Raw genomic sequence first — 14,800 nt, 5'->3', positions numbered from 1 at the left:
CCACCGTGAGAAATGACGAAATCATGGTCCAATAAAATCTGACGACCGCGACCATTCTTGGCTGTCGACATGTACAACGACGCTCATCTCTCCATGGGTGCGACGAACAATACTCGGCTAGGCGATTGCCAGAATGTACCCTTCTACTATTCCTGCAACAAGGACCTTGTAGAGGGCTTTTCTGACCACTACCTCGCCCTTGCTGCACCTGTGGTAGCATACTGGGCTATCTGCCTTTTCTTCCACTACCTCGACATGTCGACTTGGAAGTGGCTCGAGAGGTACCGCATCCACGAATCTGCCGAAGTCACGTCGCGAAACAGGGTCTCGCGCTTACAAGTAATATGGGCCGTCATCTTTCAGCATATTCTTCAGACAATACTGGGATTGATTGTATTGGGGGATGATAATGGACCTGCTGTCAATCATTCGTTAAAAATCGACTCTATTGCTCGCTTCGTTCGCCCTATACTTGCGAGAGGCATCCTGGCGGAGTGGACCACGCCTGCAGTTGGGCCAGTATCTTACTTTATGTACTGGTGGGCAATACCATTCTTACAGTTGGTCTTTGGAATGTATGTCTGTTATTTTCGTGTCTCTTCATTCAGTTTCTGATATTGACGTCTAGGTTTGTTATCGACACCTGGCAATACACCCTTCACCGCTGGATGCATACCAATAAATGGATGTACAAGCATTTCCACTCCTGGCACCACCGTCTCTATGTCCCGTACGCATTCGGGGCGCTGTACAACCATCCTGTCGAGGGTTTCTGTCTGGACTCCCTCGGCTCTGTCGTCGCTGAAATATTGGCGGGTATGACGGTACGACAAGCGACGTTATTATTCGTCGTTGCTACATTTAAAACTTGCGATGACCACTGCGGCTACCGTTTCCCATGGGATCCCCTTCAATTCATGACATCAAATAACGCAGATTATCATGACATACATCACCAGGTATGTGTCATGGATCTCATCCCATCGCGCCAAAAGCTGATCGGTATGTTATAGACCGTTGGTATCAAGCACAACTTTGCCCAGCCATTCTTTATCCACTGGGATGTTATACTGGGTACGCGCATGACGAGGGAGGAAATGGACCGTCGCAAATATAAGAAGGAGCAGCACTCCGACTGATTGATATCTTTGTTTATTTTCCCAGTAATTTTCCCAGTCGACGGTATATCTGTAGGTAGTGTACGATTCAACCGTGTAGGTTCATAATTTACGACAGCCCTCATGACCTGTAAAAACATTCAAATGCAACAGTATTTGATGCTGTGCAGATACCCAGTATGGATTTAGGTGCAGGCAAGTATACAAAATGCGTACATACACGATGAACATTAATAAATACCAGAATGATAACCTAAGAAACATATCCTAGTAACTAGTCCATTGTCCCATACCCATACCAGGCATCATTCCGCTACCGTCCCAGCCACCGCCATCCATACCAAACTGGCCGTCTCCCCAGCCACCCATGCCGTTGAACATAGGCATAAATCCACCACCCTGTCCACCTATCATCATACCACCAATCCCCATCCCCTGTCCATTCATACCTTGCATAGCTTGGTGATCCATCATGGGTACATTCATTCCATTCATGCCGGGATTCATACCATTTATTCCAGGCATACCGCCCATTCCCTCCATCCCAGCCATACCCATATTTCCCATGACCTGCATCCCAGGCCATCCACCGGCCATCATACCATCAACCCCCACCCCCATACCAAGAGAGTTGATGCCCATGCCCATGGGTATTCCGACACCCATCTCCATCCCGCCAAACCCACCCTGTCTGGCCCCGTTGTTGAATCGAGCTCCGTTCACCATATTCACGCCCCCAATCCCCGCTGGGGTGCCGCCTGAGAGTGGAACACCTCCAGAGCTTCCATTGTTCGTACTCCCGCCTCTTACGGGCGATTTTGGTCGGAGAGCATCGATATCGGACGTCATAGGGACCACAAACTTGCCCCCGCCAGCGATTTCCTTGATATTGTTTTCCCAGCTTTCGTGTTCCCACCGGGTGGCATTTCCACCTTCTTCACCTTCAACAAATATAGGACCTTCAGGGGAGGTCTCACTGCCTAGTACAGTTACCCAGCCACGCCGTAGTGACGATATTTTACCGAAGACTTCCAAGCGTCGCGTCCCAAGACAGAAGTTCTCTATGAGAGTATACATTTCGGGTGGTTTTCGCGTCGGATCATTTGGATCGCCTTCCCATATGATCACATCCGTGTCTATGAGAAATCTTATTTAACCTGGAGACTTATTGAAGGATGATTCTGATGTACGCACCAACGTTACAATGGACAAACCAGCTGTCCGTTGATCTCCTCACGGTGCCTCGTATCCCGATCAAACAATGCTGTTTAGTCCTCGTAAGTAGAGAAGTCGTCGGTGGGTCAGTGCCAGGTCCCTTGTTTGACACCTTATTCGTCCTGACCCAGACAACGTCCTCACAGCGTCGATATCCCCATTTCGCAAGCACTTCTCTTCCTCGCTCCAATCCGTCTCCAGCGCCACTTCCAACCCACAGGAAGACGAAACTGGGATCGGCCGCAAGGGAAGGTATTGGGAGCTCCTGGAGATGATTCCAAGTGAATGAAGAAGAGAAAGGGGGGTCAAGAAGAATAACGTCGAACTTGCAAGGTTGGATTGTAGAAAGCGCAGTAAAAGGTAGATAGGAAGGGGGTAAAGAATGGGATTGAACAGAGAGTTTTTTGAGAGCAAGTAAGCGATGTTGCTTGGGATACCTAGGCCGTATAAGAATGACTGCAAAGTGCAAGTGGGATCCACTCACTCTTCGAAACGATGTTCAGGTTCAGCGCCTAACACCCAATTCTGCGGCCATTCCCCGCCGTCGACATAGCGCTGCGAGTAGTCGTTGCGGATAGTCTCCTCCTCTGGTACATAATTCCTATATCTCGCAACTCTGGCACGTTTCGCGGGAGGTAGATCCGCTCTGTACTTGTTCTGACGCGACTGTGAGACAGGCTGTATCGTTGGAGACGGCGGTGGAGACGGTGGAGGCGACTGAATCAAAGGAAGAGAAAGGAGAGGCTGTGAGATGGAAGGAGGTAGAGAATGGAGCTGACGTCGATGTTCACGTTGGGAACGACGAATGCCGTCGATGAGAGAGCTATGGTAGGCGAGCAGACTGTTGGCCGAAGCAAGGGTCGTGTCGACCGTTGCTGCCGCCATTTGGTGGTCGTTTTGGTGAAGCTGTATACTTGGCAGGCTATAAAAGAAGTGTTAGGATGCCAGTACTGTTACTCTAGAGAGTACTCGTTTCATGGACCGTGACGGTGCTGGTCGTGATCGTGAGGTAATAAGAGCCGGCGATAAGATTAGATGCCTTGATTTGCCTTTTGCTTTCTTGACTTTACCTTTTTCCTTTACCTTCAGAATGGATTCCAATACTGAACCCCAGGCGTCTACTTCGGGCTCGACCTCTACGTACCGTGAAGCGGCAGCCCTTCCTCTACCTTCGACGCCTTTCTATTCCGTTGAGTATCCCGGTCGCGTAAAACCTACTTCTGTTCCAGAGGCTATTCGTACTCTGGGGGGTCAGGCAACCCTGGATAGCGCATTCAGACGCGCCACATCGAAAGCCGAGTCTCTTGTAGAGCTTACCTTCAGACCTGACAACCCATTCTCTCATCCCATTCCAGGCGAAGTCGTGGCTTCGAATGCCATCCTCTTGAAGGTCGTCAAACGGAAGAAAAAGAAACAAACTGAAAGCCCAGAGGATGTCTTTATTGGAGAATATACGACAGAAGCAGTCGGTATCATTCCCAAGACTATAAGATTTCGAAGCCAGTGACTGTCCCGTTCCGTTTACGCCGCGGTTTGACTCTTTCTCAGGTTTGGCTGATTATCAATACCAGCCCGATGTTGAAGATCCTATGGGTAAACTCCGCATGTCTATGTCCGCCATGGATGGTATGCTTCTGTGCAAATGCCATAATGGTCTCAGTACTGAAATGCCATGCAGTGGAAGCCATTCGCGCATATAGATTTCCTGAAGAAAAGGCCGATTATATGGTCCCAGCCAACTCATCATCTTCACCACCACTGCCACCACCTTTCTCGACCTCAGATTCAGATTTTGAGATGAATCTAGATCCGCAACTGATGGATGTCTCGAAACCTCCACCCGTTTCTGATTCCGCCATGCGAAGCAATCTTCGTCTGTTTCCTCCACCAATTTTCAGCAGACAAACTATTCCCCAAGTATACAAGTATAATTTACACCTTATCTTACCTCATCCCTTATTGACATACGTGAAGCTTCAAGGCAAATACTGCTTCCATTGTCTCAACAACCGTCGATGAAGAGACTGGCGAGGAAAAGAAGAGACTTATCAATCGTATGCGCTGGAAAGGTTATGGACCTGCCACAATATCTTTCACAGACACAGCAGTTTGTCGAGTTTCTTTACAACGATAACCAAACATCGACTAACAGTCGTCAGGTTCCTGACAAACCACCTCAGAACGTTGAAGCTGTCCGCGCTCAAGTAGACCAAAGAATTTTAAAAATGCTTGAAGCTGTGAACATTCTTTGTCCTTCGCAGTCTTCAAGGTTGATCATTGGTATTTCAGTTCTTCAACGACCGACCTGTATGGACACGGATGTCACTGTTCAACCAATTTGCACCCGGAGAAGCCAGGGAAATCCACAAGTCATTCATTTTGCTCACCCATTGGCATTGTGATCTGATGGTGCTTTCGCTTCAGTTCCAAAGTGTTACTGCCTCTTGTATGTTATGTTTTCCAAGATGGACCGTGGCGCGATACATTGGTCAGGTTCACTTATGATCCTCGAAAACATACGGAAGCCAGATTGTACGTTTTCGTTCATAGGATGAGGACGCATTCAATCTGACCGTTATATATTATAGATTCCAGCGGCTGTACTTCAGGAATGCAAATCACCCCATCGCCAGACCATCAGTTGCTACGAGGCGTCAAGATCGTTCGGCTACCAACACTCTCTTGGAGCATGGTGTGGACAAAGATCTCGAACGCAGGTCAGGTCAATTCATCATGTTCATACTGGCGCAAGTAATGTGTATTCCAGGACTTCTCATATCTTTGATGGCCGTACTTTGACGAAAGAGACCGCCGCCTTCCAACTGTGCGATATTGAAGATCCAATGTTGAAAGAAATGATTGAGGATGCCAGCGACCTGCGTGAAACTTGCGACGTTAGTATTTCTGGGATCTTCTTTCTATTGCATATTTATCACTAGGGAAACATCAGGAGCGCGATGGATGGTATTCGACACACGTATTTGAACGTATCAAGGCTGTCCTTCGGCATAAATTCTTCTCCCTTCTCGACGGGCATATTGCGACGGACGAAGAGTGTCGTAACTTGCTTGCAACCCATGAAGGTTCTACCAGCAGGACAATGACAACATCTAGAAATGCCAAATTGCGTTCTGGAAAACACAACATGGCAAAAGGAGCTTTAAGACCAGAGGACGCTGCGGTACACAACTTCCAAACCAGAAAGGCTAAAAACTAACGGTTCATCTGCAGGCACTGCGGTTGAGAGCGACACTGGACCGAAACGCAAAGAATATTCCGATACAACGTTAAACTCAATGGTTTTTTTGTCTTTCTTGGGAGGAAGATCCGCTCATCTTCAGCACAGGTTACTTGGAGAAAAGTTGGTCCCGAGAACTATTCTTGTCATGTGCAGAAGGATCATCCCGCCAAACTCAGGCGGTGCAGTCGTTATTAGGTGTTCAAGTTAGATATGGTTGGAGCTCAAGGTTCGTTCAGGTCGTACGAAAACAGCCTTGGACAGTAGTAACACTTCACACAATGATGTTTTCAACGGCTTTTCTTGTTTTGCATCGAGAAGCATTATATCTGCATACGCATAACATATTGAACTGGCCCTTGACTGTAACCCACGGCTCATGTCGTTCCACCAGACATACATAGTTTTGCGGTAATGTTCAAAACCGAAATGAGAATATCACGATGCTTCTGAAGCTTTTTGTTCTGCTCGGGCTTTTCGCTGCAGATGCAAGTTAGGAATACAGCATATAGTGTCACAGAGCGACGCACCGATCCAACGAGAGCAAAGCGAGCATTACGGCGGAACTACAAATCATTAACCTTTCCATTCTCTTCAAATGAAGCGATTTGAGCGAACCTTAGCGTCAACCTGTAAGTATTACTGGTCAGCCTGGAACACAGACAAGAAAACGTGCGGGACTCACACCCTTCAACGACCGTGTACGGCCTGCCTGTGGCTTCTTGATTCCATTACGGTGAGCCTTCTTGTTCTGGTTGTGATTGGTATGGCTAAAAACATTATTAGAAGGCCAATATGGAGAGGTTGAAGGGCGCTTACTTTTTTGACTTGGCCATGGCGTCGACTGGTTCTTGCTGTACACTGAATTCGAATCTGGGAGATTGAGCTCTGCTTGCACAGCCACAAACCTGGTGGCTTGATGACAAAACTGTGCAGTTTCGGCAGTGCCGGAGTGCCGGTACGGATCCTTCCGGGCTGTCACACCACAAATGAATTGCTGCATTGCAAAATCCTTGGGTGCCTCTGCTGCTTGCTCAAGGAATGGGACATAACTGGCTACAATAAGGGCCTTAAGGCTGCCCTCAATCTGATGGCAACATGTGAACAGCTATAATAGCTGTTAAAAGATGTATGATGAGGGTGGTAGTGGTTTGAAGTGTATGAGTGGATTGCAGAAAAACTGGTTAGGGCATGAGGTGATGGATATGTAGGTATGCCAATTGTAGCTGCACTTGTAAAGCAGAATGTTGTTAAATATAAATGATCTTATCATGATTCTCTAATTGTGATCTGCTGATGCTTATAAAATCCCAATAAACTCTGATAAACTCAGCCTTGGCCACCAAGAAACCTCACCAGAGCCATGTGGAACCATGAATGATGCATGCATGATATTGAAGTGCTGAGCAAGTGCAGAAATAGACATGAGGTGAACAGTAGCACTAGGAATGTATAAAACATTGTCAAGAGTGATAGAAGCTCTTTTTCTGACTTTAAGCTTAATGGTTTCAGTTCCATATGCAATAATAGATGAGCTTCCTATACCTTATATGATTTTAGGAGGAATGAGAGTCAGGATGAGAAAATCAGCTTAGTCTGGAGTGATATAAGTGGTTGCTACTATATTTAGAAAATACAGATAGTCATTTATAGATAAATTGGTATGAGACTTGATTCATTGATGATGTTGTGAGAGCAGTGATGTTAATGCCTCTTCTTATCTCAATTTATAGAGGCTGTCACATTATCTTCAAGAGCAAGCCATTCTTCATACTCTGCTATCTCAGCTTCAGAAAGAGGTGAAAGTGATTTGAGAAAAGTTGATATAATTGTTATGATTTTTTCACTTTTATTCTCATTCTTGCAGTATTAACCCCTATTTATGCTTAGTCAGAGTGACTATGTCAGTGCTTAGAACCATGGGACAACCTTGGTCAGCACAATCAGCCATTGTCTCTGGTCTTGTAGTGACATCTCAACAATAGCATAATAAGCCTTTTGTAGATAACACTGCCTCATCAGGACAATGAGCACTATAGCACAGACACTTACAATTAGTAGTAGTATATTTAGTAACAGACTTAGTGGTATATAAGTAGCATAGACAGTGCTATGTATCTCTAGTTTTGAACTATCCTTTATTCTACTGCTTTATCTTGAGTCAACTACTTGCATTGACTTTGAGATATAACAACTATCAACACATCAAGTGGATTTAAGTGTCATTGTACAAATGTGATACAGCACTTATTTATCATGTGTCTTAGTTCATATATCACTTGGGCCTAACAATTAGTTTGAGACTTCTGCTTCTCTTTTCTTATACTCATTATGAGTGAAGAAGACTGAATGCTTACTATCAACATCACTACTACTGATTTCACTAACAAATTCTTTAAGCTTCTAGCTTTGATCATAGAAACACTTTTAGGCTTATTAGCCATTATCATATTTTGCCACAGACATTAATCTATTTCAGCATGGGTAGTCAGATACTACTAATCCTTCTAGCAAATCCAACAAATACTTTATGATGTCACTTCTGATCACTCTCTCCAAGACATCTCTTCCTCTGCCAGAGCCTTCTTTCAGCCTGTGTCAGAAACCATACCTGAAGCCAGGCCTAGTAACATGAATGAAAGAGGTTTTCAAAAAGAAGAAGAACTCTGACCAGCCAGATTCCCTCAAACAGTGGGCTGAAATGATGAGCATCATAGTGTTATAGGATTCCAAAACCTATGGATGCTAGTATGCATTCTATAGATCCCATTCTCCATCTCTAACCATGAGAATGAGGACCTCTCTGGTGACTTCTTTGAGGAGTCACCATTCTCTGACTCTTTCACTGCCTCTCATGAGCTCAGCATTAGAGATTATGCTAGAGACTTTATTGAAGATGCTTGAAGAGCTGCAGTAGACAGACACTTCAGATATGCCACTCTCCAAGAAAGCCCCTCTCCACCACTCTTCAGCTCTGCTCTGTCTATCTCAAGCCTCTATAATACCAGCTTTATACTCACTGGATATGGAATCCAGCAGGTATCTGATGACATCAGAAGAGAATATGAAAGAACAAAGTATGATTCTGACAGCAACAGTGTTCATGACTGATTGGATCAGCTCAAGCAGAAATGACAGGCCAAAGAGCTCTATGAGCAACATCTGGCTGAGCAACAAGAAGAGCATGACTATCTCTGATACACAGCTCAATATAGGTGATAGAAGCAGAGGCAGCAGGTTGCAGAGTGGAGTCCAGCCTCACCTGACCACTATGGTCTCTATACAGAGACCAATGATGAAGACAGTGAGCTCTGAGAGTGAGGCTCTGATGACAAAGATGACTTATAATTCACCAACCACTGAGACAATACTCAGGTCCTCACAGCAGATGAGGCCCACCACATTGACAACAACAATAACAGCTATCTTGGTGACAACCACTACAGTAACTATGAGTCCTCTTTACTGACCTATGAGGAGAGTACTGCAAGCAGCAGCAATGGTACTCTTCTCTCAGATGCCAGCTCTATACTTGCCAGATATAGAATTTGGATACCCTCAGGTGCTAGAGTCACTGAGCAGACCCTCTGATAATTCCTTCATGAATGTATCACTGTCCTCTTTCTCAACAACAACTTCTATGCAGACTTCTGCTGATATAGCCAAGCAGTGGAGAAGAGCAGAACATGAACAGAAAACCATCATGTTAGGACTTACTGATCTCACTGGCAGCCTGCTTCTGAAATCTCCAGTAGAACTAGAAGCAGAACTAATAGAGAGCTCTCTAGTGATTCTCAAAGCTTTTAAGCTGTCCAGTTATATATAATCTGCCTGCTAATTACCCTGAGGAGACTAAAGAGAATGAAGAGGATAGTGAGGACAGCAAAGAGGATAACAAGGAGAAAGAAGATCTTTCCACTAATTTATGGGCCAGCTATAGGAAGGAGACAGATGAAGAAGCACTGGAGAGAGAAATACAGCAAACCTGATCAGAGGAGTTCAAAAGGTTGTACTGTGAGAGAGTGATCACACTACTGTAGGAAGATAGTTAGTGAGCAACTCTGCTGGAGAGAAGGTATGCTACAGTAGATAATGATGAAAGATGATATATTTTACAATACACCATTACTGATTATGCTATTTATTTATACAACAGAGACCATTCTGAGAACCTATTAAAGGCATTGCCTGTCTTTAAATATAAGGTTCAACCAATGCCACATACATTGCTGATCCCACCTGAACATGCTGTATATATGGCATCTTTTATATGAACCACCAGCATCTGCTACCCTTAATCTGAATCCTCAGACTGAAGTGCCATGTATTGGCCAGTTCAACTAAAGCCTCAGAAACCATTACAGCCTATCAGATTCTGAAATCCCTGGATGAGAAAGAGAAGCTGACTTCTCAATGAGCAGCTGACTTCTCAGTGAGCAGCTGACTTCTCAGTGAGCAGCTATCACTCAATGAAGCTAGAGAGAGTGGCAAGAAGCCAGCCAAAGATGACTTCAAGATCATTTGACTGAGATTCACTATTAGGAATGATGTAATCATATAAAAAGAAGTCAGACCTCAAGAGAGTCCAGTCACTGATAACAATTCTCTGCACTCTCTTCCTGGGCCATCTACTGACTGACACCAACTATTCTTTAACAAGTACTCTAATCTCATGAGAGCTCTACTGAACAATGCCACTATGCTTCAATGCAAACTAGACCTCTTACAGACCCCCTGATCTTTCAAAGATGCCTCTGATGATATTGACTGCTTTCTTATAGACTATAAACAGTACTTTGAAGTGTATACTATTTATTTTAGCTCAGACATAAATAAGGTAGTATTTGCCATCTTATACTTTGAGAGCAAAGCCAAACAATAATAGACATTGATTGTGCTGACCCTCTGCTTTATCACTTTAGGACACTATCACTATCCATCCTGAGCCATCTTCAAGCAGATAATCAAGGACAAGTTTATTGATCCAGTAGTCTAGGAGGTCCACAAGAACAAAATGAAGAAGGTCTATATGGGTGATAAGATTATCAGTGAATACTTTGACAAGTTGAAATGATTGAGAATGGCAGTAGAGATGAAGAAGCCAAATGTATCAAATAGAAGACCAAACAGTAAATCAGGAGCAGCAAAGTCTATTACATCATCTGTTAGGCTTGAGTGATATGTGAATTATGACACATAGTAAGTAAGCACTGTATTGCATTCATACAATCATACTTAAGTTCACTTAATGTATTTGTAGTTATTATATCTCAAGATCAATGCAAGTAGTTGTTATGATTTTTTTATATTTTTATCTTTTATTTGAGGGACTGACTCCTATCTTTGCTTAGTCAGAGCATTTAGCCAGTGCTTAGGACTATGAGACAGGCTTAGTCATCACAACAATACCTAGTTGGTCATTGTCCTTTGATATGATGGTTACTCCTTGATAACAGACAATACCTTTTTGTAGGTAGCTTAATAACACTGGACAAAATGCTCTATAGTGCTAGAATGCATAATTAGGTAGTTATATCTTTAGATAGATGACAACTAGTATATAAGTTGTGTAGCTCTCACTATAGTATCTCCAGCTTCAAGCTAAAGTTTATTTCTTTACTATCTTATCTTGAGCCAATCTAAAGGCCTTACAATACAGAGCTATATAATATATTCAGTGAACTCTGACATTATTGTCTGAAGTGCAAGGCAGTATCAGTTTATCACATATTTAGATCACATGTTATTTGGGCTTAACAATTAGCTTGAAGCTTCTAGCTTTTCTTTCTTTTGCAGTTTAGCAATCTAGACCCATATGTCTTCTTGGGTTCATTTTTTCTTTGAGCAGTTCTTGGTCAGATGGCCCTTCTACCCACAGTTGAAACATTTTCCCTCCTTCTTTAGCTGATCTATGTCCATTGGTTTCTCAGATCTGGTATATATCATGGTAGTGTTAGGAACGTGCCAATCGAGTGGGCTTGAGTGCACGCGCGGAGTCCGGCAGAGTGCGTGGGCGTTGACAAAGCTATTGGCAACGTCACTCTTGAGTCGGGGCCCAAGGATCTGGATGGACAGAACGGAGTTCTGTCAGAGAAGTGAACAGGAGTATCCTTCGGAGTGGAATCCGATGGATGAGATAGGGAGGAGTGAGTACGAAGTGTAGATGGCTTATCCAAGTTGATATTCGAACTGAGTAGTTACGGTGATATACATGGCTTTATATACTAATGGTAGCTAATTCCGAGTCGGATTCCATTGGGTTCCGGTGTGAATATTCGCTACCGAGTTTGGGGTCTAGGTATTACAATGTGAAATACAGATGTGAAATGATAATGGTGAAATGAAATTAGTAGGTAATGGGAAGCGGCCAGAGTCCGGTGGGTAGCGTGATAGAATTCGTGGTTGGTTGAGGTGACACGGAGGCCGGTGGCATGCACGTAACAGTATCCCCCCTTTAGCGTTCTTGCCCTCAAGAGCGCTGATCCCCATGGCCGGTGGGGCCACATGGAGGATTGTTGGTGGCCGTGGGAGTTTTGTATCTTGATCTGAAACCACCATCATCGCCTATGTCGTCGCTCGTCACGTATCGTCGCTCACGCACTCCCGAGCCTCTGGTGAGGGGATCCACCCCCGATGGCCCTGAAGAGGCCAAAGAATTGTTTCGTCTAGAATGGGAGGCCGTGGAGGAAGAATACGCGGAGGCCGTGGAGAGTCATGTGGAATGGCAAAGGGAGCAAGAGCGGGAGGAAAAGGTCCGGGCGGACCGTGTGGCCTGGGAGGCGCGGAAAAAGGAGCAGAAGGAGGAATTGGAGAGGAAGAGGGAGGAGGTTCGGCAAGCCGTGGAGAGGCAGGCTAAGGAGGCAGAGGAGGCATTGAGGGAGGCGGCTCGGAGGGCGGCTGAGGAGAGGGAGGCCGCGGAGAGGGAGGCCGCGGAGGCAGCGGCGAGGGCTGAGGCTGAGGAGGCAGAGCCAGAGGGGATGGTTATGGAGGATGGGTTGCTGATGACCCCCGCGGAGGCCACTGATTTTCGGCTGCGTCAAGTTTTGGCGGAACGGTATGGTCCTGGCCCTGGTCTTCGCTTCAAGAAGATGACTCGCCATATGCCTCCGGAGTCCGATGATGAGCAGGCGAAGGGGACTGAGGGGGACGATGAGTCCGAGGAATCCGAGGGGACCCTGGAGAGGAGGAAGAGGGTGTGGGAGGGGAAGAAAAGGGCAGCGGTTCTGGCGGAGAAGGGACATAAACGCAAGTTCAGGTCAAGGGGCGTAGTGGATGACAGTGAGACAGAGGCGATCGTTAGCCCCAAAAAGCAGGCAAAGTTGGAAGTGGCGGGGCCGGCGGAGGGCGAAGAATTGTTGGATGGTGAAAGTAAGTGTCTTCGTTTTCTTCCATGGCTTAACTTAGCTTTTGTTTTCAGGGAGTTGTATGCATTGTCGTCAAGATGGCGCATGGTGTTATGCATGACTGGTAACCGAAGGCGCCGGTCGAGGGTGGACTTGCTCTCACTGCAAGGTCAAGAAAACTGCCTGTTCATTCAACAAGGGCGTCACCGTGAGTGAGGTGATCAGCAGTGTGGAGGTCTCCGCCGGTCTCCACCAACTTTCAAAATTGATACGCAAGTTGATGCGTCGCATGGATGAGTTGGCGGACGAGGTGGTGGATGTTCGTGGTACTGTGGCAGGTCTTCAAGATGACTACGGTTCCGATGATATGTCGTCTCCTTCGGAGCTGTTTTCGGAGTCCGAGGTGGAGGCCTGGAAGAAGGCCCGACTGATTTTCAAGGATGAGAGAGATCAGGAGGTGGAGGATCTTCGAGAGGCGATGTTGAAGGGGCTGGACGAGGATATAGAGGAGTTGAAGGAGCGGGGGGAGAGTTTGGGTTCCGGTGCGGGCCCTTTGGGTTCCGCTTCTTTGTAATATCTTTTGTATGAAATGTATATAGAAAGAGCGTCGGATGTTGGTAGTGGAGAAAAGAAATGTAAATACAAGATTTCGATTTTGAAAGTGTAAAAGTGATTGAAATGGTAAGGTGGGGGCTGGTGGTGTCCAGAGTAGTATTGTATTAGGAATGGGATGTTTGAATGACTTTGGACAAGGGTCCTGGTTTGCCTGGGTATCGATGATGGAATTCTTCAATAAATTCGTCGGCGGAGAACTCAGAGGCCGGTAACCAAGCAAACTCTTCACTGGTACCTTCGTATCCTAGCCACTGGATTTTGTACAGCAGTGGGCAGCGGAACCGGCGGTCCAGTTTAGAGTCGAGGATTTGGGCTATTTCGAAATGTTCTTCTCCGTCGACTTCGACTGGAGGCGGTGGTGGTTGGATTCGGTTAGGAATGGTGTTTTCTTCTATGGGTTCCAATTGTGACACATGGAAGACAGGGTGAATGGACCGGAGATCCGGCGGAAGACTCAGGGTAAAGGAGTGGGTACCAGGTTGGGCTATGATTTTGAAAGGACCAAGGTATTTCTCTGAAAATTTTCTGGTTGGGCGGGTGGTTTTGATATGTTTGGAGCTGAGGTAGGCCTTGTCCCCTACTGTGAACGGAGGTGCCAGAATCCGATGTTTGTCTGCTTGGGTCTTGTAGCGAGACTGAGCTTCGGAAATTTCATCCTTCAGTAATTGATGGAGTTCGTCAAGGTTGACTGCGAAATCTCGGGCCCGGGTGGAGGTGATGTCTCTTTCAGGGTGAACGGTGATGTTGGGGTGGTAACCCTTGTTAGCGAAGAATGGGGAAATTCCGGTGGACGCGTTAGGGGCATTATTATAGGCGAATTCAGCAATGGGTAAGAGGGTGTCCCAGTTGTCCTGCTGGTAGGAGCAGTAGATGCGGATGTATTGTTCCAGAGTTTGGTTTGCTCGTTCAGTTTGGCCATCGGCCTCCGGATAATAACCAGAGGTAAGGTGGAGTTCCATGTCAAGGGCCACGGCTAAGGCATGAGTAAATTGGGAGACGAATTCGGAGCCGCAGTCGGATGTGATGTGACTGGGTACCCCATGTTTGGAGAATACGTGGATAAGGAAAAGTTGGGCGAGCTCCATGGAGTTGATGGTGTCATAAGTGGGAATGAAGATGGCTTGCTTGCTAGCTCGGTCTATGACTACTAAGATGGCGGTGAATCCGTTGGAGTCTGGTAGTTGTTCAATGAAGTCCATGGAAATGGAATCCCATGGCCGTTCGGGAACTGGCAGAGGTTTCAGTAACCCATAGGGGCAGTGTCTGGGTGC

The 14,800-nt window shown here is 45.9% G+C and overlaps 4 protein-coding genes across 4 annotated transcripts; 2 read left to right on the top strand and 2 right to left on the bottom strand.

The window, feature by feature from the left end:
- Window positions 1–31: 31 nt before the first annotated feature.
- Window positions 32–1,328, top strand: BT62DRAFT_987072 (uncharacterized protein). Its single transcript, XM_043190044.1, has 3 exons — window positions 32–575; window positions 629–959; window positions 1,014–1,328. The coding sequence occupies exons 1-3, from the start codon at window positions 70–72 to the stop codon at window positions 1,137–1,139; spliced, it is 963 nt and encodes a 320-aa protein (XP_043039326.1). The 5' UTR covers window positions 32–69; the 3' UTR covers window positions 1,140–1,328.
- BT62DRAFT_994254 (MT-A70-domain-containing protein) lies at window positions 1,280–3,350 on the bottom strand. The gene is made up of 3 exons (XM_043190460.1): window positions 2,818–3,350; window positions 2,313–2,770; window positions 1,280–2,254 (listed from the first exon to the last, which is right to left on the bottom strand). Exons 1-3 carry the CDS (start codon window positions 3,216–3,218, stop codon window positions 1,386–1,388), a joined length of 1,728 nt encoding a protein of 575 aa, XP_043039325.1. The 5' UTR covers window positions 3,219–3,350; the 3' UTR covers window positions 1,280–1,385.
- A 29-nt stretch (window positions 3,351–3,379) lies between these two features.
- On the top strand, window positions 3,380–5,725 carry BT62DRAFT_135878 (uncharacterized protein). Its single transcript, XM_043179815.1, has 12 exons — window positions 3,380–3,832; window positions 3,882–3,959; window positions 4,012–4,258; window positions 4,308–4,440; window positions 4,493–4,570; window positions 4,623–4,702; window positions 4,758–4,865; window positions 4,922–5,050; window positions 5,101–5,227; window positions 5,284–5,514; window positions 5,565–5,632; window positions 5,680–5,725. Exons 1-11 carry the CDS (start codon window positions 3,424–3,426, stop codon window positions 5,622–5,624), a joined length of 1,680 nt encoding a protein of 559 aa, XP_043039324.1. The 5' UTR covers window positions 3,380–3,423; the 3' UTR covers window positions 5,625–5,632; window positions 5,680–5,725.
- Window positions 5,726–5,846: 121 nt separating this feature from the next.
- BT62DRAFT_1076244 (uncharacterized protein) lies at window positions 5,847–6,409 on the bottom strand (the record flags this gene model as incomplete). Its single annotated transcript, XM_043179195.1, has 5 exons — window positions 5,847–6,051; window positions 6,102–6,137; window positions 6,190–6,201; window positions 6,257–6,341; window positions 6,391–6,409. Coding segments are annotated over 5 exons (194 nt in total), but the record flags the coding sequence as incomplete, so codon positions are not given.
- Between the last annotated feature and the right edge of the window lie 8,391 nt (window positions 6,410–14,800).

Source organism: Guyanagaster necrorhizus (assembly GCF_019112545.1).
Source record: "Guyanagaster necrorhizus MCA 3950 unplaced genomic scaffold BT62scaffold_13, whole genome shotgun sequence".
Lineage (NCBI taxonomy): Eukaryota > Fungi > Basidiomycota > Agaricomycetes > Agaricales > Physalacriaceae > Guyanagaster > Guyanagaster necrorhizus.
This window is presented reverse-complemented; position numbering and strand designations above follow the sequence as displayed.

Coding starts and splice junctions, on each gene's coding strand:
- BT62DRAFT_987072 (XM_043190044.1), top strand. CDS start 70: ATGTACAACGACGCTCATCTCTCCATGGGTGCGACGAACAATACTCGG. Junction 576..628: donor TTACAGTTGGTCTTTGGAAT/GTATGTCTGTTA, acceptor ATTGACGTCTAG/GTTTGTTATCGACACCTGGC. Junction 960..1,013: donor ATCATGACATACATCACCAG/GTATGTGTCATG, acceptor GGTATGTTATAG/ACCGTTGGTATCAAGCACAA.
- BT62DRAFT_994254 (XM_043190460.1), bottom strand. CDS start 3,218: ATGGCGGCAGCAACGGTCGACACGACCCTTGCTTCGGCCAACAGTCTG. Junction 2,771..2,817: donor CCTGAACATCGTTTCGAAGA/GTGAGTGGATCC, acceptor TATACGGCCTAG/GTATCCCAAGCAACATCGCT. Junction 2,255..2,312: donor GTTTGTCCATTGTAACGTTG/GTGCGTACATCA, acceptor GATTTCTCATAG/ACACGGATGTGATCATATGG.
- BT62DRAFT_135878 (XM_043179815.1), top strand. CDS start 3,424: ATGGATTCCAATACTGAACCCCAGGCGTCTACTTCGGGCTCGACCTCT. Junction 4,441..4,492: donor TATCTTTCACAGACACAGCA/GTTTGTCGAGTT, acceptor AACAGTCGTCAG/GTTCCTGACAAACCACCTCA. Junction 5,515..5,564: donor TAAGACCAGAGGACGCTGCG/GTACACAACTTC, acceptor GTTCATCTGCAG/GCACTGCGGTTGAGAGCGAC.